Here is a 23,141-nt window from a genome sequence, read left to right as displayed (position 1 = left end):
AATAGATAGTCTTGACTAGGCATCACCATTTTCTTTGAAACAAATGCAAGTTATAAGAGAGGTGGAATCATCAGGAGGATCGTAGAAGGGACATAACTTGTAATCGCCACTGGTTGTGCTAGAAGCAAGCCCCGAAATTCCAGGCAAGTTCGGTAAGGGTGGCAACTTGACTTTTATAGTCAGATAACTCCCTTGCCCCGGGAAGATGATCTGACCCTTCACAAACTGCTCTTAGATCTAACAAAAGGATTGACCATAAAGGTTCTTAATCAAGAGAGGAAACAATTCAAACATAGAGGCAAACTGTAAATGAGGTGCAAAATAACTAAAAAGAATACAATTTCAAGATCATGTTACAAATGAATGACTGCTAAGGACTAACAGATGACTAATGATGAAATCTCAAAATATACCAACCAAAGATGACAGGTTTAACATCAACGCAAGAGACACCCCAAGGACATACCTGTTACCTTATGCAAGTCCAGTGAAAACAAAGTGGCAGATGGATCACCACATGATTGATTACACTGCATAACCTTACCTCGCTTATCAATAGCATGTCACCATATCGAGACAAAAATAAACTAACCCGCCAAAGCTCTACTATACCCTGTGTACACATACTTGGGTGTGATATGTAGGAGTGTGAGAACCATATTGCAGTTAATATTCATATTCATTACTGTCACAGATCAGCCCTCGATTTGAACCAGTGAACAGAATCACAATACAACCTGGTACAATGTTAATGTATTCACTGTTTCCATTCATTTAGATCACATTCACCTGGAAGTCCAATGCATTTAAAAGCATGAGCTTTACTAAAGAATATATGATGCACTACTACATGATGCTGTGGTTTCCTCCTTGTAGTAAAATTCCCATATACATACATATAGTCTACGACTTCAGCCACCAGTCTGAAGCCTAAATCGGGTATTCTGTTTGATCAAGTCAACTCAGGTCACAATGGTCTATAATATTACATTAAAATCTACTGATGCGAGAAGCAAAGTTTGGGCTCATAGACTCAACATTTTGGCACAGATCCAATACACATTCTGTGACTGCAGCCACACGCTCTAAGCAGAATCTTGTAATTTCTTTAAGTCTAGTGACTGGATGGGTGAATGTTGTTTTATGCCTGACCAGCACTGTTACTGATGACCTGTACCGCTCTGCAATATTACCTTTGATCAACATTATGTCAAGAATAACTGGTAAGGGATACTAAGACAGATGCAAATAGTCACTTAATATGGTAATGTCAAAAAGCTTGTAGCACTCATATATGAGACAACTGTTCAATTACAACATCCCCTCTGTAGATGGGATGCAGCAGGCTGAAGCTTTTGCCCTTTGTTCAGCAACATTTCTTTATGTGAGTAAGCTCAGGTAATGGCAATCCATAAGCTTGGGTAAAACAGGTACAGAAAGTGATGCAGAAAACCAAATTTGTGCCTAGACAACTCAAACATCCTTTGCTCATCACATGATAAAAAGACTGAACATGATGAAAAATACTATTGCATAACATACTACTAGTACTACATGATACTTATTTCATGCCACTGTCAGCTGAATTTTGACAATGGAAGGAATCTTTGAAAGCTAAAAGTATTTGATGAGTGGGTTGAATACTACTGAATACACTACAGTTACAACCTGTATTACAAGACATATCCTTGATAACCATATTACATTAAGTTATTAGAGTAAATATCAAATAATGTGACCATTGAATTATTACAAATGAGTCACAGTTCAATTCTATGATGACGATATCAAATATTCTAAAGCTAACAAACACAGTTAAGTGAAGCAGCCTCAGGCAGTGAATTAGGGTGAGTGACGACATTACAAAACCGGTAATCAGAATTTGATGAGAAGCCAGAGGGTATGCACATGAACACTGCATGTTACTACTGAGACAGACACAAACACCTCCACCGACATATATTGGGAAACATGTTGCTAAAAGGAAGACAATTCACAACTCAACCCTGGAGTTGTCAATTGCACAGTGACAAGCTGTTTATAAACTTATTTCAGATCTGCAACAGGCCTTTGAATGCTTCAGTTCACAGCACGATATTGAAATTAGTATGAAAAAGCATTATTAAAAGCTATGAAAGTTTAGAATAATACAGCCTTATTTCTCTACCATTGGTATCAGATCTACAGTAGACTGATTGCAGTCCATGACCGCGTCACACTAAAGTACTTATTGGACGCTCCATGAATTCTTCTGTAAAACAAATCGATAAACAGAAGCATATTCAGTGATTGGCCAATTGGCTGATTCATAGTTGAATCAATACCAAGGATGTTGTTCTCTTCATGATGCATTTGAATGCTGAAAACATCTTACATGGACAAACAACTAAGTCATACTACATAGTGTGCTGCAACAGACAGGGCTGTCCTAAGGACTGTTGGTCTATTCAATACAGTTACACGGCAACAGGTTGACTAACTGTTGATCAGCTGTGCCAGATTCATTTCTAGAAACATCAAGGACACCACTAGCAGCGTTAGAAATTGGCACTAGTCCTGTAGTCCTTACCAAAATGCCCAATAGTAAAGGTATCCTAAGGACTAGTAGAAATTGGCCCATTTTAAGGGTTTTGCTATATGTTATCATTACAAGGACTAGTGGACAAAAACTGTTAGTTTCTAACCCTGACTAGGCTATCCCACCGCCCCTGTAAACTAGTTATCAATTTGAAGTGGCCTTAACACATGAAACTAAGTTTCTGAGAACACAATGACCACACCCAATTCACACTTCACTTCAAAATGCTCTTCATGATACTGGCATTGTGGACATGAGAGTGATACTTCAATAACAGCACATCAGCCTAATTCAGAATCAGAAGCATAAGGAAATTAAATCTAAGAAGTTCATCATTTAGAAGAAACCCACAAGCACTGGTATCCTGTTGACAGACTAAAGATCATCATTGGCATGTATCTGGGATTTGAATGCACAACTAGTTGAACAAGGAGGTAACAGCAAAATAATTGAGTCTCCTTTGACCACTGTGCTACCCGCAAGTCAAAAGAACCTAAACCTAAGAAGTTTGTCACTTTGGAAAATCCCACAAGCACTGGTATCATGTTGAATGATTAAGAATCATTTACTGGGATGAATCTGGGATTTGAACGCACTGGTTGATCTAAGGGGAGCAACTCTGCACAATAATTGAGTCTCCTTTGACCACTGTGCTATCCTTAAGTCTAAAGTACCTAACCCTAAGAAGTTCGTCACTTTGGAAAATCCCACAAGCACTGGTATCATGTTGAATGATTAAGGATCATTTACTGGGATGAATCTGGGATTTGAACGCACTGGTTGATCTAAGGGGAGCAATTCTGCACAATAATTGAGTCTCCTTTGACCACTGTGCTACCCATCCCCCATGTACATAAGACTTGAGAACAAGAGGGTTAGCTGGGTGCAGGAAACATCCTAACCCAGAATTCTAGGATCTGCACCATGTATACATGGCCTTGAGGTGTATATATGTGTGGTCTGCGTTGTTCAGAGCATTACCTGTCACCTTGTACTGGTCCCTCCATGTTCACCACATCACATTGTCTGAAAACAAACATAAAACCATGCAGCATTCACATGCACCTTTATACTGGGATACCATTTCAGTATCCATGTGCACCACAAATAGGTTTAGATATTTCCATTGAGATTTAATTGTGCAGACAAACACAAATACTTTTGATTAACTCTGATTTGGTTTGGTTTGGATTGTTTGTTGTTTAACGCCGCACTCAGCTATATTCCAGCTAAATAGCTAGAGTCATCAGTGTGTAAATGGTAATGGTTTCATCCTCCAAACAGCTATTAATTACATTAATAACTGTATCACTCCCATGTTCCTTGGATGATACCTCAACATGTGAAACAGACTTGCCTCCAATGTCAGAAGTCAATTCATGTCATTTATTAGGGGTGACTATTGGTCTGGAAATCACTTCTGCGATAACTATTGATACTGCATGCAACTATTGCGATAAATATCAATTGTTTTCAGTGTATCATTTTAGATGGATTTTAGAGTTGAAATAAACCTTGGAACTGAAGTTTCCTTTGAATGTGATAACCATAACAACAAATAAAAAGTAAAGTTTCAGATATGACTGATTTGTTTTTTCTTTACCCTAATAATTTAAGTAAAAGAAACTTCCACATTACCATGTGTAAATTACTACCACTCATGATCAAAAGAAAAACAAATTTGAACAGCACTGCGTGTACTTTATTGATATGGTAAATACAATCGAAACTATCGATATTCCTAATTTCAAATCAAAAGAAAAAATGCCACAGGCAAACTGGGAATAGTAGGTGCAAATGTTTGGAATCTTGAAAGTCTCGTAATTTCGAACATGTTGAATACTGCCATGGATGATAATGAGAGTGAATCAACAACAGGATCTTGACAGCTAAGGGATGTATGTTTTTACAGTTTGTTGCTTCACCTTAATTCCACTGTGTCCCCCTACAACTCTTCAAAGCAAGTCAATATTTTTTTTCTTATTTCATTTTTGTTTTGTTGGTAAGTTTCATAAATCAACTGACAAAACTAAATGCTTCTGAAAGTTTGCCCCTTCCTCTTCATTCTGATCAATCTCAGAACATACTGAATCTTCAGATAATTTTAAGAGCAACACTGTACAGGAAGTACATTCTCGTGTTCATTTCCTGAAATAAAGGGTAATATGTTGTGTGTTTTTTCTGAAGCCCTCTGGTGTTACTGTCAAGTAGAGTTTCATCAAAGTGATATGACAACAATAATGTTTGAAAAATCATCATTTAAAATTACATGCAATCATGGTCATGCTGAAAATCTCGCAGGCAAAAGTGTTCCTTGATACAAAGAATGTGAAATATTCTTTTCAGTCATGTTGTTTCAAGACTTGGGACATCACAACATGCTCTCTCACAGCCTGATGCCCAAAACTAATACACTTTTTCTGTAGTGATATGTTTGTTGCTTAGCACTGCACTCAGCAATATTTCAGGTATATCTTGATGACAGACTGTAAATAATCAAGTCTGGACCCAAACAAATTATTGATAACAGTAATGTCTCATGCTGTTCTGGTACAATGACATGCATTCAAACAAGCCACTGTGCCTAGCCTACAGTTCTCAATCCACCTTGTTGCCTCTTACGACAAGAAAAGGTTACTGGAGTCCTGTTCTAACCCGGACTCCATGTCGGCAGAGGTAACTGGTACTAAATAGTGCTCATTTGCATTATCAGGACTCAGTAAATACAGCAGATATTAAGACAAAAAAAACCTAAGGAGGCTTATTTATTCAGAAATCTTTGGTATGTTTGGCTGCGGTACTTGAATCTAAGAATCAAAAAAAAATTTCACTAACTCAATAACTTTCTTTTGGGGGATCATCAGCTACAGTACCTTAATCCAAGAATCTAAATAATTTTTAACTCATCCATCAACGTTTTGGTAGTTTCCAATAATGACTGCAAAGTTATGTCAGATGGCTGAAATTCATGTTCTCACTAAGTCTGTGCAGGTCTGTAAGTCTGTAAGTCGTAAGGAGTAAAGATCCATACAGTTTGTGACTTAAACCACTAGTCAAAAGTCAGATTTGTTTTACATGTATTTCAACTTGTAAGCCTACCAAATAACAGTCTTCATATTCATTTTAAAATCTCAAATGAAAAAATATGAGGAGTGAATGGTGATGATTTTGATGACTGGGACATATTTAACTATTTTCATACTTGTAATCTGTTAGATAATATACCAGTGCAAACCCCAAAATGACACAGAGAGCAAAATAATGTAATACACAACCAGAAGTATGCGACATTGGTTGAAACCATACTATAACTATACTTAATCAATTTGGAATGGCTGGAATATGCAAAAGATGCTGATAAAGTTAACACTTTCATCACAATGTTCAGTCAAAGGTTTTACATGTTACATGGTCATCTACTTTTTCTCATAAACCCTTCAAACCCTTTCAGCTTTTGAGACTGGCAGTGAACACTGGTAGAACACATAATACATGATGGGATTTTATGGCAACATAAAGCAATTCCCTTTCACTGAGGACATATGTAAAATACAAAGATACACCAAAACATATCAGTGAATTTACTGATACCTTGATTTTCCTGTTTAATTTCGAACAATGCTTACCAACTCTGATTAACAATGAATATGATGAAAAAGATTGATTAAGTTTGTATAAATTTCTATTTTGCAACAACCAACATATCAGCTGAAAATGTTCATACATGAATGAAAGTTGCAGTTCAAGATGTGTCAATCACAAACACAACACTTACTGAGTACTGTACTCACAAAAATAAACACACCTGTCTGTATGTCTAATTATTTATTTTGATATTAAACAAACAACCACATTTGAATGTGTGTTAGGAGTCACTTACAAAGTATGCTCACTCATCTATTTATAGAAAGTGCCTGACGATGGCAACTGATAATCAGTATTTCAGTCTATCTTTCTGTTTCATCACCGTGAACTCTGAGAATATGGACAAACAGGTGCAAAGAACCAGTCATATTAGTTTTCACATGCAAAAGAAGAATGATCTTTGCTTAATCAAGTTCACGTTGGACTGGGAGTCAACCGTCTGGACTTTTATCAAATAATGCATGTAACTGAAGTTATCATGGTTATGAATCAAAATGTACATAAAATATGCAGATACTTTTATGTCTCTTCTAAACTGTGGTTCCTTTGTGAACCTGAACTATAAGGTGTGCAGTCAAAGCTGACAGCTGTTAACCATGTAATGCCAGCTACATGTAACTGAAAACAGCAAAGAAACAGAGATATTACTATTAGGGCAATTGGTGACCAACTAATAATTATAATTTGTCAAAAGATAATAATGTATTTCACACAGAAATTATTCATGCGCCCAGGAAATATTTTGTGTCAACGGCCTTATACCCCACTGTTGACAACTTCCTTCATTGTTCCTGATTATTGTACCAAGGATATGGTTAGCAAATAAACAATATGATGGATCTGCATATGTGTAGTCTTTCCTGAAATGTCAAATCTCACACATACACCACTGAACCTAATATGTTCAAAAGGACACATATAACACCTACTAGGTCTAAGTCTAGTTCTATTGCTACACGTAAATACACACCAACAACATTTGACTTTTGAAGATGTCATTTTCTGTTTGCTTACACCTACTCACCTGTAGACTGAACCCATTTTTAAGTCAGGATCGATATGTCTCAGGTTCACTGACGTAATTAAATATACAAGTAATTAAACTAAAAATCGCTGCACGTGATATATGAGTCTACATTTGGCCACTTGTCCTTTTAACCCTGTATCATCTGGGCTCGTTATGTCAAATGACAGTTGTCAGATGGTGCAGTGAAGCGATTGTTCCTCACATCGGACACTGGCGTGCAAAGAATATTCTACGCCTGTGACAATTTTCATAATTTATAAAAGGAAGTGGCAGTGGTTGATGGTAGATTTAATATTCATGAACAACTTACCAGACAGAGGCGAACTGGATCGATATGTTCTGAAAACACAACTGTGCTTCCGATCTCAAATGGGATGGGAACCTCTTCCACTCGAACGTCGAGATTGCATTCAACAAAATGGCTCTGTTGGAATTTTGCCTTTCATAGAATTATTGCTCAGTATTTACGAAAATTTTGATTGATTTGTAAAGGAATGCCGAAAACTTCGGTTTCCTCCCATCGAGTCATCATCAAAGATGGCGGAATGTTTTACGGAAATCTCGCATGATCTCGAAGGGAAAGTTAGGCGTGCTAGTTGGTGTAAAACTAGTCATTTAGCACGTGTCGGTGCGATATGGCATTGTGGACCGTAAACACACCGCGAAACTTAGGATGGTATTAATCTAGTATAATTACTTACAAGTGAAATAAATAGTGACTAGTGTACAGGGATTCTTCAAATTCTCACATCGAGTCCTTCCTGTGAGTTAGTGATGGAATTAAACCGTCTAAAATGAAGAAAAAGGAGTTAAAACGTAAACTGTGATATTTTCGGTTCGAAAATATTATTTTTGATCGCTGACAATTTGAATAAGTTTATGCAATTAATAAAATGCCATTTAATAGGAAGGTGTGGGACAATATATATTATACTGCATACATGGTCTTTCATTCTCTCAGCTATTAAACCTAATTAGACATCTTATGGTGTTTCGGCGTCGAGCCGTTGTCATGGGGATTTTATTAATGACAGTCATCTGCAGTATATTAGGATAGTGAATAAGACTTCAACATCAAAAACAAAACCCGTACGAATTTAGGAACACAAGTTGACGGATCCCATGGCAACACTTTCTTATATTGGTTTTTAATCTAAATCTTATTCAGAGTATAGGGCAAGTATGCAAATTTCTATATTGGGCCAACTTAAATATTTTTATAAGTCACCTTGATATTACAAATCCATGTTATGGGCCTGTATTATATAACTCGTAGCCCTGATCTACAGTTGAATACATGCATGGTTCTATCTGTTCGTTTCAGCTACCAATAAGCTATACAAAATTGGTATAAAAAGATTACAGGCACGTTCGGGGCATACAGAAGCACACTGTTCGAATAAAACCATTCGAGTATATCCCTGGCGCATAAACGGATTATCTCTTTAGTTTTATAGCAAGAAAATATCGAATTGTTAATTCCACATCTGTGTGTCCTTGTACAAAACGACCTTAGCGCTACGACAGTCGTAAGTCTATGTTAAAGTATAGAAGCTACCATAACCTCATCGCTAAGATCGCTTTGTACAACGGCACCCTGATGTTTACGAAGTCGTGACAAAACATTTACCGGGTTCGAATTCATTTGACACACAGGTTTTTCATGAAATCACTCTATCATCAACTCAAGTAACAGAAACGCAGAATTCCCGTCTTTCCTCGCGTACTTTATCTCTGTCAAGTCAGTCAAATCCCGTGGGAAACAATGTCTCCACGCAGTAAAATCCCATAAATACCATGTTACTCAACGTCTGGGTATGGGAACAGAAATACTTGAAGCGCACATAAAATACCGAAAAGTCGAACATTTTTACCTTGGTATCCTACATATGGGGTGAGGTGGTGAGGTGAAATGGGGTTTAACGTCGCGTCCAAGATTATTGCACTTATATAGCGACCCTACATGTGGGAAATGTAGTGTACGCAACCAGTCCAAAACAACGTGTTCTACACCATATATCAAACTGAGGCTTTCAACAGGACACACAACAAAATCAATACGGAAAGCGGATTTCTTGTGACTGTATTTGTTCCAGATACAGGAAAGTAATATTTTGCCATAAGGATTTACCAGACAAATATACTGTTCGTTGAGCACGCAGCTGTTACTTGTGTTCTCCAACCCAGGCTTGTCGTAAGAGGCGACAAACGGGATCGGGTGGTCAGGCTCGCTGACTTGGTTGATGCATGTCATTGTATCCCAATTGCGTAGAACGATGCTCATGATGTCAATCACTGGGTTGTCTGGTCCAGACTTGAATATTATCAGACCGCCGTCACATAGCTGGAATAATGCTGAGTGCGGCGTTAAACAACAAACAAACAAACATATCCATTCACATAAAACAGTTTATTTCAAGCAATACCCCATTTTTCCCACACCACCTCTCTAAATAATGAGAGAGAAAGAGAGAGAGAGAGAGAGAGAGAGAGAGAGAGAGAGAGAGAGAGAGAGAGAGAGAGAGAGAGGGGGTGGGGGGGATTCCAGGTTAGAATTGACCTCCGGCAACGTATGCTGGGCGTCTACATGGACGACTTGGATCGTTGCACTTAATATCAATCACTTGATTGCCTGGTCCAGACTCGATTATTTACAGGCCTCCGAATTTGCTGAGTCCAAAACACACACGACTGGTTGCACATAATTTAGAGCACGCAGGCGGTTAACTGTATCTGCATTGCAAGTAGTATTAACAACGAATATACAATCATGCCTTTAGAAATATGGTGCTGTTGTGTAAGCTTGCATGAGGATATGCTTTCACACCTATACAAGCATTCTCAACGCGCTACAGAATATAGAGTTCAAAAGACATGCACCAACCACTAGCTTATCCAGACTTTGAAATGAGTCCATCTTGGGGAATATCGTTTCAACTTTTATACATAACTTACGAAAGTTCTCTGTGAAAACGGGTCCTTACTCACTATATACAATTCCTATTCACAGGGACATTTACTCCCCACGATGCGTATCGAGGTTTGCTTACTGGGGTGTTATTGACGCTACACTGTATTCGTCCGTGTATAAGTATGAATGGGAGATATGAGATAGGACGCTCCCATACGTTTTAAAGCAACGGGGCATGCAAGAAGACTTGCACAACATTTCACACAATTCAATTAGTGTACCATAGACTGTTTTTATTATTACTTACGTATACATCCATAAGTACAGGCATATATTAGCTTTATTGTATATTATGTGGTAAATCTAAGCGGTTTATTGGAAACCCCGTGACTTTCATCATGGCAAAACGACACGCCCTTAAACATTGTGTACACAAAAGAATTTCGAAATAGTGTAATGTCGCAACTGGTGGTCATCAAACAGGTTTTTGTGTTAATAGACTGCAAAAGATCTGGTGCTACTAGTTTAATATGTCATTAAAAATGAAACATGTATTGATCGGCGTGTTTACATGCAGAACGCCCACAATACTGAATATACACGTGCGGCTTGTGTTATTTGTATAAATATAATCGTGTGCTGATTCCTGCTTAAGGGTTGTCCTCCCATTAAGAATATCACCGAATCATATATTTTATGCGCGTCCCATGCCAACATTAGACAACGAAAAATGCCAACGAAAAGAACATCCACATCAGGCAAGAAAAGAGAGATTATATATGTATATAAAATATCTCTCTCTCTCTCTCTCTCTCTCTCTCTCTCTCTCTCTCTCTCTCTCTCTATATATATATATATATATATATATATATATATCTATATAATCTCTCACTTTACTGCACTATCTGACAACTATTTGATTTTAATGTTTCTTTCAAGCTTAATCCATTTCAATTGAGGAAATTAGCGACAGAAAGTGGTACATGTGTACCCGTCATTATACAAAGAAACGTTTGTTAAGCACAGTAGTATGTTGCTGTGTCACTGTATATAAAACAGTATGTGTTTACGTTCGATTTTGCAATACGTTGAAAGGGTTGCGTAGGTGGAAACGATTAACATATATCTATTATGTTGAATGTCACGGACCTTCTAAACAGTTCATTGGAAGATAGTTTTGCGCGCACGTCGGTGCGTGTTCATCCGGGCATTCTGTCATAGCGCTACCAGAGTGGGAGAAGTATGTGGACGAACGTAGTTGAACTTTCGCATTGTCTCGTGTTAATTGTTTGACTTTTGTAATCAGTTTTTACTATTCATCAGCTTGGTTTATTTATTTATTTGTATTGTATTTTCAGATTCTGGTGTATGAGAAATACTCGTAGAAGGAAGATTTCATCTAACATATTGGGACCAAGTTCCCCAGGGCGATTGCCAATTACAGTTTGCTTACAAATTTCTTCGCTCATTTTTAGCGTTTTTATGACGTTTGTGCGACCAGACGGTAAGTTTGATGTTTTTAACTTACAATTAAGTCAGTTGTCGATTTAAATTGTCGTAGACATGTTCTATTATGATGAAATATGTTGAAGTGTCGGCCATATTGCTCTGTGTTATATCTGCGACACCAACACGTGGCGTAGGTGTTTGCCGTCGCTTGATTGCTACCAAAGTCTTCCTTTCAAGGATTGGTATTTTGTGATACGTCATTGACCATATATTGTCTAATAAGGCAGCATAGTTAGCTATCATGAGAATTATTAATGATTTCACCTCTCGAACAAGGTCAGTATAAAACAATTTAACTAATTCTAACCTTCACATGCTGTTACAAAGTAAATTGAAATGTAACAACATGCTTTGAGTGCAAGTATTAATGAGGGGGACCATGGTCGGACCAGCTGACTATCCTAGCAAGTCTTTCAGACAGCCCTTACGTTTGGATATACAGACGTATGATAATCTACTAATTGCACACTGAAATGGTGCGTGTGGGTTCACTCATGGCACTTATTTAAATGTCTGGACCTAGACTGGAAATGGCTAGCACAGTGAGCATAGTTCCCCATTTAATTAGTTATTACCAACTATAGTATCATTTCGGTCACCAAGTAAGTTGACAGTGTGTCATCTTACCCCAATGGCGTGATTTGTTACTCATAATCTCAATATCTGGATTGTCTGGTTCAGATTAATTAGTCTGCTGTCATACAGCTTTAATATTGTTAAGTGCTGTGTTAATCAAATACACATTTACAGGCCTATAGCCAACTAGGACTAATGATTATGCTAACCATAGGACTAGTAGATAGACTAACATCTAGTCTCTGAAATGAACATATATAGAATGGCATGGGCTGTTTCAGATATATTTGTTTAAGGGCTAGATTTGTAGCATATCAAGAAGGATTGTCATGTTGATAGAAAGGTTGACACTCCTGTGGGGATCTAGTTTCTAGTTCTGATTGGATCATTTCCAGGCTGTAGTGATATTGCTGAAATATTGCTGACTGTTGCGTAACAACAAACATCAGGCAAACAGTCACATTAGGTTGTAAAAAAGCTCTAGTTTATTTTTTTCTCGGACAAGGTCATGAAAGTAGAGCTAATTCACTTCCTTAGCTGTTTGACTTCCAATAAATGGATTGATTGGATACATATGGGATTTTTGCCTAGTGGAGTGAAGCAAGAACACTAAGTTTCTTCAGACCTATTATAAGCAGCTGGAAAGTTCCTTACAACTGACACAGACTGATAACCATGTTGACATATTTCACTTGAGTTTGTTCAGGAAAAATCTGTGGTATCTTGAAAGTGAAAATGACCATATGTTATGTATTTTAGTCTTTTAATTGCAGTTCATAATAATGCTGCCTTGTATGGATATAGGTTCGGTGGGGTAGCCTAGTGGTTAAAGCAATTGCTCATCAAGCCGAAGACCCGGGTTTGAGTCCCGACATGGGTTCAATGTGGGAAGCCCATTTCTGGTGTTCGGTGCAGTGATATCGTTGGAAAATTGCTAAAAGAGGTGTCAAATCAAACTCGCTTGTATGGATATATAATTTGTTAAAGTGCAATTTCTTCATCTTTATCAAGTTATGGGACCTTGGTCTAGTGGTATTCATGTTAAAACTGTGGCATGGTAGCTAACATTATAGAACAACATAATCTTCAACATGTTCAACCCCATTTCACTTCACGCATTCTTGATGCTTATATTTGGAATAACTCTACATGTTTTAATTGATGCGAATATCGGTTATACCTACTTGGGTTGTCAGTCCAGATTTGAAGAGGTCATTTTAAGACGATGTCGTATTGGCCATTCACGTTATACTCATGAATATATTTTAAAAGGTGAGGATCCTCCATTCTGTGTCCCTTGTGATGAAAGAATCACGGTCAAGCATGTCCTGCTTGACTGCATTGATTTTTCCATCACAAGGGATAACTATTTCAAGGTTACATCTATGAAGGATCTTTTAAATACTATTAGTTCTCATTTAATTATTGTTTTTTTAAAGGAAATTGAATTATTGCATAAATTTTGAATGTTATTTTCTGTACATAATCAGTTTTTTTATAATTGGTCGAATAAAATTAATAACTGAGATCGTTAGTGGCTATATCCTCGAAGGGGGTTGAAGTAGTGTAAAATTATTGTCCCCCTAAGAGGGTATGTAAGACCACGTCTTTCAAAGTATATTTATTTGTACCACGGTTTTAATCGTAGCATATGTGTTATTTTAATGTTTGCTAAATTTGTCAATAATCGCCAACTGCTGAAGGGATGATGTAAATCCGGTTAGGGTCCATGCAGGTAGCAAAAGTACTGTAAGTCCCCATGGACCCTAGCATGGTGATCTCTCTTCAGTGGCTGGCGATCTATAGCTCATTTTTATCTTGTATTGTTTCGTATGTTGTTATATTTTTATTGCTAACTACTAGTTTTAGACATGATCTGTGATAAATCTAGTTATTTTACTGTCCTTCGTCGACAGTTTTTGATTTCGTATAATTATGTGTATTATTAATGTACTTCTCGTCACGATATGGCTGAAATACTGCCGATGTGACGTTAAATCTTAACTCACTCACTCACTCACTAATTAATGATGAAGTGTTGTATTGAAGCAAAATAAAACAAAATGAAAGTTGAACATAACACATGCAATAATGATAAGAAATCAACAACTATATTTTTGTAATATTTTTAGTCACATCTATCAGCTTCTTTATTAAAATAATCCAAAATATTAAAGGTATTATAAAATGTTGGCCCTATCAATGAAAATGTATTGCATCCTGTTCAAGGTTTTGGCAGTATGTTTTAGACAAATTAAGTTGGTTTTGCATGCCCTCAACACTCAATTATTATGTCGCTGAATAGAGGTGTCTGTGTTATTCTGGGTTTTGTAGTGATATGGAAGATACTCTTTATGAAGTATCCTGTGAAAATAAGGGGTAGAATAGGTCTCCAGCAACCCATGCTTGCCTATGTGACTGCTTGTTGTAAGAGGCGACTAACAGGATCGGGTGGTCAGACTTGCTGACTTGGTTGATGTCTGTCATCGTATCCCAATTGTGTAGATTGATGCTCATGTCAATCAATGGATTATGACTTGATCATTTACAGACAGCCATCATATAGCTGGAATATTGCAGAGTGTGGCGTTAAACAACAATCAACACCAACAACATCAACCTCATGAAGTATTCTGACTATCACTTTTTGGGGTGACAAGTCAATAAACATTGAATGATTTTGATGTTGCAGGGCCCTTGTGGTGGCATACAAGAATAATAGAACCAGAGCTAAGTGGTTTGGGGAAAGTTTCGTCAGAAAGGTTTATGAAGTTCCTCAAGCAAGCTGCTCATTTAAATCAAGCAGATAGTAGTATTCATAGGAAGAGGAAACCTTATCAGAAAAATCTATCAAGATGTCGTTCAACATTGATAGAAGCAATACCGACCCCTTCTACCGTTACAAGATGCCTCGTCTCTTAGCCAAGGTAAGCATTTTACTGTTGTATTATTGCTTATAACATCCATTCCAGGTAACTGTTGGCCAAGAAGTATTGTGGAAGTCATGTATCTACCTTAAGGATTGATATTGCTGATCTCATGGAAATATGTTTTAAGGCGAAACGAGGATCAAGGAAAAAACACCTATGAAACATCACATTTTAAGTTTCTTTCAAATGTTTTGAACTATGCCGATCAAACCAGTGTTTCTCAGGAAGGATATAGTGACAAAATATGTTGGTTAATAACTGATTAAATGCCTTGGATCAAATCATTAAAAAAATGCATGACTGATATGTATATATATTTGGATACTGTAGTGATTTTTCTTCTGCGTACAACATGTACAAGTCTTAACAATGACATTTCTTTCAATGCAGGTGGAAGGAAAGGGAAATGGAATCAAAACAGTTATTGTGAATATGCCGGAGATCGCCAAAGCCCTAGCACGGCCTCCGACTTGTAAGTTTGAATGATTACAAAGCTTGACATGATTCTAGATGTACAAAGCTTAATGAAAACCAGGTGTCACTTGGTCTTTGTTTGACTTACTTTACCTTTAAGTCCAGGTGCGGTCAGCTATCCTAGCGGTTAAAGCGTTCGCTCGTCACGCTGAAGACCCGGGTTCGAATCCCGACATGGGTACTATGTGTGAAGCCCATTTCTGGTGTCTCCCGCCGTGATATTGCTGGAATATTGCTAAAAGCGGCGTAAAACCATACTCACTTACTCACTCACACACACATTTAAGTCCAATACAGAACCATGCTTTGGGATGGAATTAACAAGCTAATTTTGAGCTGCCTTTTTTAAGATCAACATTTCTGTCTCTGTATTTTCAGAACATGTTCATTTGATTCTTTCACACTTGTTACTAGGCAGATTGTAATGATTCACAGTTTGACATTGTTAACATTCACTGATGCTGCTGTTAATTTATTTTCAGATCCCACCAAGTTTTTTGGCTGTGAACTTGGCGCTCAAACCCAGTTCGATTTAAAAAACGATCGCTTCATTGTCAATGGCTCTCACGAATCCAACAAGCTTCAGGATCTGCTTGACGGCTTTATCAAGAAATTTGTCTTGTGTCCGGAATGCTCCAATCCGGAGACAAATCTTGTAAGTTGATTGATCCCTAGACTAGCCCAGTGTAGGATGAAGCTAACATGGCTTTCGATGGTCGATGATCACTTTTAAGAATAAATGGTTTCATTTCATAATTGTGTGTCTATTTGTATGTGTTATGTTAAATAAGTCTGTGACAAAAATTGAGTTTGCAAGCCCAAAGTTGTCTCAGCACCATTTTCAGTAGATTTAATTGTGAATATATTATCCTGATATATGGACTAAAATTTCATGTATTTTCTGAACTTATCAGATTGAAATTTTACTAGACTAGAGGCTCATGTCACAGATTTTTTTATTTTAAAATTGTTTTTATGCAGGTATGATGAGTTATTTTGTGTTGGATTCCCCATCAAGAGTCTTGACTGAGAACAAACACTCTGACTGCTCAATTACCATAGTCTTGTCTTTCACTTCCTCATTTTATCACAAAAAGACTTGTCTCCACAAAATGCCCAAATGTTTCATGCATGTGAGACATTGACAGTACAAGTTTATATTTTGTTGCAGACTGTTCATGCCAAGAAACAAACCATATCCCAGCGCTGCATTGCTTGTGGGTATACTGGCAACATCCCATTGACTCATAAAGTCACCACTTACATTTTGAAGAATCCACCAGACATGGTATGTAGTACATTTATTGGTTTGAGACTTCCAACAAATTCTAGTGGCATATTGTTATTTTGTGTCATTATTATTTAAAGTGATTTGTGTTTTCCCTAGGTACAGGGAACAGAATTGCCCCATACCCTTCAGTGTTAGTTTTGAATGTAAGTCAGAAAAATAAATAGAATGATTTAGCAATGAACTGTTTTTGCATTAATTACTTCTAAATTTAAGGAAGTGTCGACGACACCCCAGAAAGGTGGCAAGAAGAAGGAAAAGAGAAGCAAGAAAGGAACAGTGAATGGGGAGAAGGAGGATGATCGTGCCAGCCCAGAAGTCAACGCACAGGAACAAATGGCTGCTCAGCGGGCTTCTGGAGGTGTCATTGATGCTCCACCTGAGGAGGTCAGTCACATCTTAATACAGTTTTCGCCCTTGAATAATGCATTTGTTGCGACATCCCTGCCTAACCAGAATTCTCCCTTAACAGTTTTATTATGCTTATCAAACCATAAGAAGGCCATACTCATGCTGTACTATACCTATTTACTCAAGATTATGGTACAAAGAATGTTTTTGTTTTGCTTTCATGTGACCACTTCTACAGTATAATGTTATCTATGTTAGCATCGTTTGATAGCATAAAGTTGTGCCAGATAATATTGTTTGATGCATTCTGGTGAAAAAATGGAATGAGTCTCTGTGACAGTTTACACATCTACTTTCCTTGCAACTATTTGGTATGGCAAAACTGATGAGTTACTTTGTGTTGGATTCCCCATCAAGAATCTTGACTGAGAAAAAACACTGATATGTCATCCAATAAATTTTGTGATTTTGTTTGCTATGTTATTTTTTGTGGTGGAAATGTATACTCCTATGTTTGTTTTGATCCAGACACGTGAGATTGACGATGATGACTGGGGTGAGGAGACAAGTGCGGAAGCCATCAAACAGCGGATGCAAGAACTGACGGATGCAGCTAAAGGACTTGCTTTCACAGAAGATCTTGAAAAAACATCGGAGGAAAGGGTTGACATTCTCTACAAATACATTGAGGTAAACTTGAGTGTTGAATGGCTACAAGACTGTCTCTGTGGTACCCAGCTGCGTTTACCCTGTTGTTACCCTGCCCTGACACTCAGCATTAACTCTTTCAACACCGTAGGCCGGTATACCTGCCAGAAGCATCGAGTACCCAGACACCATAGGCTGGTTTACCGACCAAGCCATAGTCACGTCAAAATAGTATATATTTTTATGAACCTACCTGTCATATCATTCATTTATTAAATCTATCACATTTCACAATGTCTGAAATATGTATTCCATTTCAATTTATCATTTTTTATTTATTGATATATTAAAAAAATATTCACCATTTCCAGCAATGTTATTGAAAATAAAATTCTCGGGCACACTTGACAATGGGTCCACATCGAACATGTCAAAGAGCAAAATAAAGACATTTCTGTGTAATGTAAGTCAAATGACATCTTGGCTTTTGTCGCCTTGAATTCTCGGCTCGGACACGATGTTTATTGCAAAAATATATGCATAAAAAATCTTTGTCACATCTCGTAACCTTGCACGATACATTCACAAAGTTCCTTATTTTTAATATATATTGTGATTTGCTGCTTAAAACTATCAGTATAACATGAGTTAACAAAAATCTTGCGTCAACCTTTGAAGTTTTTAATATCCACGAGGCAGTACAATAGCTGTAATTTTGATTGTCTGCCTTAGGTCAAGTACTCAAATTAGACCAATCACGAAGCTTGTAGCAGATTTTGTCAAGAAAGTGTCATTAGAAACCAATTTTTATCCAATGAAATTGTATGTCATAACTACGAAAAAACTGCAGGTGATGTTACGAGCATGTACATGAAGGAATAAGCTTTCTGGCGGTGTTTCATATGCCAGTCTTCGAAAGTGTTATTCATACAAAGCCTCGAATAGGGGGTATTTCTTCATGTTACTGACCGAACAGCCGCTGTTATTGGGAACATATGATGACAGATACTATTTATAATTCTTTTTAAAATGATTTCACTTACGTAAACAATGGAAATAAAACAGTAATAGGTAGGTGGATTTTATTAAATCTTATATTTGCCGAAAATCGTCTATTTTTTGCTTCCTTAATCTGGACGTTATCAACGTGTTAGCATATATTTTTTTATTTACAACAAAATTAATTAAGTTGTAAATGCATTTTTTAAATAATGTGATAAACATAACTTTCATATTTATGAACCATAGGATCAGACCTTTCAAATTGTGTATAACACATGGTAGCAAAGATGTTTTACAAGCAGATATTTTCTTTGATAAATGTTGGCTTCATCTATCACACAAGAGTCTCCGGGAACTAGGTGTCCCAGCAGTAAACACTTCTGGTTGACAGGTGTTGAAAGAGTTAAGGGGCTAAAACAAAGACTGGTCGGCTTTGATACTGTATTCCCCAAACATTGAAATAATGCTCAATCAGTACCCAGTGTCGCAGCATCAAAAACCATATTGAGATGAGGCTAACTTTTAATCATGCTGATTTGACTACATGATTGATCAGTTCTGAGATGCTGTAACGCGCCGTGCATAGTTGATTCCCTTGGTTGCCTGGATCTGCAGGTCATTCTTTTGAAAGTCAGATTTGTCCTGATCATTATACAATACTCTTGACTTACTTTATTCTCTAGACACGTCGTGACAATGGAACTTTGAAGAGTACCCTTAAGGAAGTGGTTTCTGAGGCTGAGAGGCTGGAGGTGAAGGACAAAGCTACTCTAATTCTGGTGGAATTGCTGCTCGGTGCCAAGATCCTTGCACAGCTCAAAGAGCATGAGAAGCTCTTCCGAGTGGTATGTCATCTTTGGCAGTGTCATCAACTTAAGAATGTGAATGACTTGTCATCCATGTTCAAAGTAAAAGTACATTCATGCTGGGTTGTTTGTGAACAGTTCCTGTTTATCCTCTTATATTCACACCTGCCTGTTCAAGGTTCTACAATTAAGTCTAATGCAGACATGATGAGTTTCTTTGTGTTGGATTCCCCATCAAGATTCTTGATTGAGAAAAAACACTCTGACTGCATATTTGAATTAGATTTAAGGTACTCTACATTTATCTTGCTTACCTTTGAATGAAAATTATGAGTTTTATATGTCGGATAAGCTTGATCATACATGTGTTACTAGGAATACCTAAGTCTTTTTGCTGACATTCACCCCTATTAAGTGCCCCGCTCCCATAAGCCTCCTGACCAACTTCTAAACCAATCTGTATGTAATCTTCACTAGTGCCCCTTTTCTGAACAAATATTTATGACAGTCCATATATTCTTGTGTATGTTACATGTTTAACAGGATACTCCGCAGAGAACTGTTTGTTCACTGCTGCCCCTAACTGTCACTCTACCCCAACACACCCACCCCCTCACCCCCCCACCCCCCCACCGATTAAATCCAGGTGTATGTTGCGGCAAATAGTTCCCCTACAATGTAACTGTAATGCAGACTGAACTCTGAACAAACAGGCATTAAGCATTTGAAGTATTAAAGATTATGCATTTTCCTGTTACTTAGCCTTATAAACATGATAAATATGTTTACAGTTGTCATTTCCCGACAATGTTCAAAAGGTATTGGCTGTATTGCCTTTTTCAGTTCTGCCATGGCAACCAGAAAGCCCAGAAGTACCTGTTGGGGGGCCTTGAGCAGCTGGTGGGGAATGTTCACAAGGACACACTGCTGCCTAAGATGCCTCACATCCTCAAAGCATTGTACGATACCGACATCCTGGAGGAGGAAGTGCTACTAGACTGGGCAAAGAAGGTAAGGCCCATTTCCTCGAGTCTCACTTTAGACACCTAGACATGACCAGCTTCTTCAAATATTCCAGTTCAGATTAGGTCACCAGTACCCGATGCTTTTGTAGGATGTGACTAAATGTGTATCTTTGACTGATCTTGACTAATTCCATCATACCCTGGTTGTGTGTATTGTTGCTTATGTTATCAGTAAGTGGGTTGTTGGGTTTTTGGGTTAATATTATTTTCAGACTGTTGATTTAGCTGAAATATTACTGACTGCGGCTGGCAACATTCTTTCTTTAAAGTAGTGATCTTTGCCATTATGGCACCCTTGAGTTTCTGCTGGTTATAAGCATTTTTAAGTAAGTTACATATATAGAATATTTTTCTGCTCATCACATGTAGCTTTTCAGCATAATACTCATTTTCTTTTTAACAGATGTTCAGTACAGAATTGCTTGATAGTTTCCCCAAAATTATCACTTTGAAAATTGTTTACAGGTTTCTAAGAAATATGTGTCGAAGCAAGTTGCGGCGGAGATCCATGAGAAGGCTGCACCATTCATAACATGGTTGCAAGAAGCTGAAGAGGAAACGGAAGATGAAGATGATGATGAAAACCTGGAGGTATGGCAAAACATGTCATTATGGCTTTCCTATTTAGAAACTGGCATCATTATTGACACTAAAACAGTTGCAGGAAAAGCACATTTTGAAGTACCTAATTCTATATCCAGTTGATCTATTTTCCACGATTTGAGTCATTTAAACATTTTATCAATTCTCTTGGTTCTCTATATTCATGGATGTTACAGTTTATGTATATATGTTGATGAAAAGTATGACCTTGACCTTGATGGTTCTTATGATAGATTCAACTTTGACATCCGTGCGAGTTGATAGGGTTTCATTTTTGAGTATTCTAAATATAAGTTGAATATACAGCCTTTTATGCCAAACTTTGTCACCGATGGGTATTTTTTTAAATACTTATATGTCTCATTTACAATGAAGTAGGGATTTCATTTTACAAATGGTTGTCCGTCATGACTGCATTCAGAATATGGAATCTTAAATTGGCTTATGTTTGACTGCAGCAGGGTTTGTTGATTAATTGAGAAGCAGGTCCTTAATTTACTCAGTTTTTCTTAATAATATAGTAGCTAATTCTTTTGCAGTAACTCATTTTATGATCTGTTTCAGGTTGTGTACTCCACAACTGAGAGGGTTGGCCAGCAGGAGAAGCCTAAACCTGAAACTGCTGAGATAGATGACTTCAACATAGATGACATCTAGATGATGCCCCACTGGCAGACCAAGCTAGCACTCCCCGTCTAACTGCAAGCTTCATAGCTATCTATCTATCTAGCACAGATGTACTATCACAGGGGAGAAGACTAGGCTGTTCTGTTGACTTTCTTGTGAACATTCTTGTAGGTTAGGATGGGCCGCCAGTTACAGTTATACCAGTCATCGGAAACATTCAGCCAATATGGAACTTTGAGTCTGATAAGTCTCAGATATGTTATCCAGGCTTTCATCTATTTGACCACTATCTGATCACCTAGAGCATAATTTATTAATATATCATTGTTTAAAGGGTTGATCAGAACCGATTTTCAATGTTTATTGTAGATATGTCGGCTTGTCTTTATGTTTGTAATCAACCTTATTTGTATATTGGGAATTTGTTGAAGTTTAGCACTTTTGTTGTAAACATACATTTGATTTTCTTTGGAGGTCTGTGGTTCTTAAATTCTTTTTTCCCCACCAGAGTTGTTTCCCTGCAGTTGCAAGGACTCTCAAAATTGACCCATTGAGTTTTGCATGGACTGACTTTTCAAGACTAACTTGATGAAATGATGCAGCTTGTTTTAGTGATTTGATTTATGGTATGTTCTATGAAGCTGTGTATTGTATCACTTTGTTGTAGCCTTGTATATTTTTGTGAAGTTCTGTTTTTAAGTTTTAAGGAGGCTTTGAGAAAATGTCTGCTTTGCTATTTTATAGTACATCCTATAGTGATCCGTTTCTTCATCTGTGAGACAACTGTGGCTTCAGTGCTGGGATGTATGTGCTATTCATGTGGGGTATTGTTTGCTTACTCTTGAGGTACTCTGTACACAATGAAACAACTATATATTACTAAATTATGTAATAAATAAAATGTTTCAAAGTTAGAAGTATTTGATTACTTTTTCCTCACCAGTGAGCTGATCAACTCATTTTACAAGTGTTAAGCAGATTCATATGATGTGAACATGAGTATGTACCCAATGGGGATTCCTTTGTGCAATAGGTCCTCGGCATCTGATGGGGACCAAAATGAGAACCAAATGGAGAGTGTGAGATGTGTGCATCAATGTCACCATGAATGTTGCACATGCTTTTAGAATTGCTTTTCATC

The 23,141-nt window shown here is 37.4% G+C and overlaps 2 protein-coding genes across 5 annotated transcripts in view; one reads left to right on the top strand and one right to left on the bottom strand.

Annotated features, from left to right (window-relative positions):
• The window catches only part of LOC139442587 (kinesin light chain-like), a 45,976-nt gene extending 38,178 nt beyond the window's left edge, over positions 1-7,798 (bottom strand). Inside the window, exons 1-2 of one of the 4 annotated variants that reach the window (XM_071223435.1) lie at positions 7,561-7,798; positions 3,560-3,604 (exon numbers count right to left, since the gene is read on the bottom strand). In XM_071223435.1, the coding sequence (XP_071079536.1) occupies positions 3,560-3,585 (26 nt within the window). In that variant the 5' untranslated portion in view covers positions 3,586-3,604; positions 7,561-7,798. Of the gene's footprint in view, positions 1-3,559; positions 3,605-7,247; positions 7,487-7,560 lie in introns of those variants that run through there. The other 3 variants (XM_071223434.1, XM_071223438.1, XM_071223437.1) reach the window with 3 other exon arrangements.
• Positions 7,799-11,311: 3,513 nt separating this feature from the next.
• LOC139442061 (eukaryotic translation initiation factor 5-like) lies at positions 11,312-22,917 on the top strand. The gene is made up of 12 exons (XM_071222844.1): positions 11,312-11,401; positions 11,520-11,665; positions 14,939-15,173; positions 15,567-15,648; positions 16,133-16,305; positions 16,822-16,938; positions 17,155-17,325; positions 17,818-17,979; positions 19,623-19,784; positions 20,589-20,756; positions 21,236-21,361; positions 21,938-22,917. Exons 3-12 carry the CDS (start codon positions 15,102-15,104, stop codon positions 22,028-22,030), a joined length of 1,326 nt encoding a protein of 441 aa, XP_071078945.1. The 5' UTR covers positions 11,312-11,401; positions 11,520-11,665; positions 14,939-15,101; the 3' UTR covers positions 22,031-22,917.
• Positions 22,918-23,141: the final 224 nt, after the last annotated feature.

Source organism: Haliotis cracherodii, unplaced genomic scaffold (genome assembly GCF_022045235.1).
Source record: "Haliotis cracherodii isolate W230 unplaced genomic scaffold, xgHalCrac1.p SCAF_5, whole genome shotgun sequence".
Lineage (NCBI taxonomy): Eukaryota > Metazoa > Mollusca > Gastropoda > Lepetellida > Haliotidae > Haliotis > Haliotis cracherodii.
This window is presented reverse-complemented; position numbering and strand designations above follow the sequence as displayed.

Bases quoted from the DNA above. Each gene is read 5' to 3' on its own strand.
- LOC139442061 (XM_071222844.1), top strand. From the start codon at position 15,102: ATGTCGTTCAACATTGATAGAAGCAATACCGACCCCTTCTACCGTTAC. The intron at 16,939-17,154 runs GTATGTAGTACA...TCTAAATTTAAG, and splicing joins TGAAGAATCCACCAGACATG to GAAGTGTCGACGACACCCCA. The intron at 17,326-17,817 runs GTCAGTCACATC...GTTTTGATCCAG, and splicing joins TTGATGCTCCACCTGAGGAG to ACACGTGAGATTGACGATGA.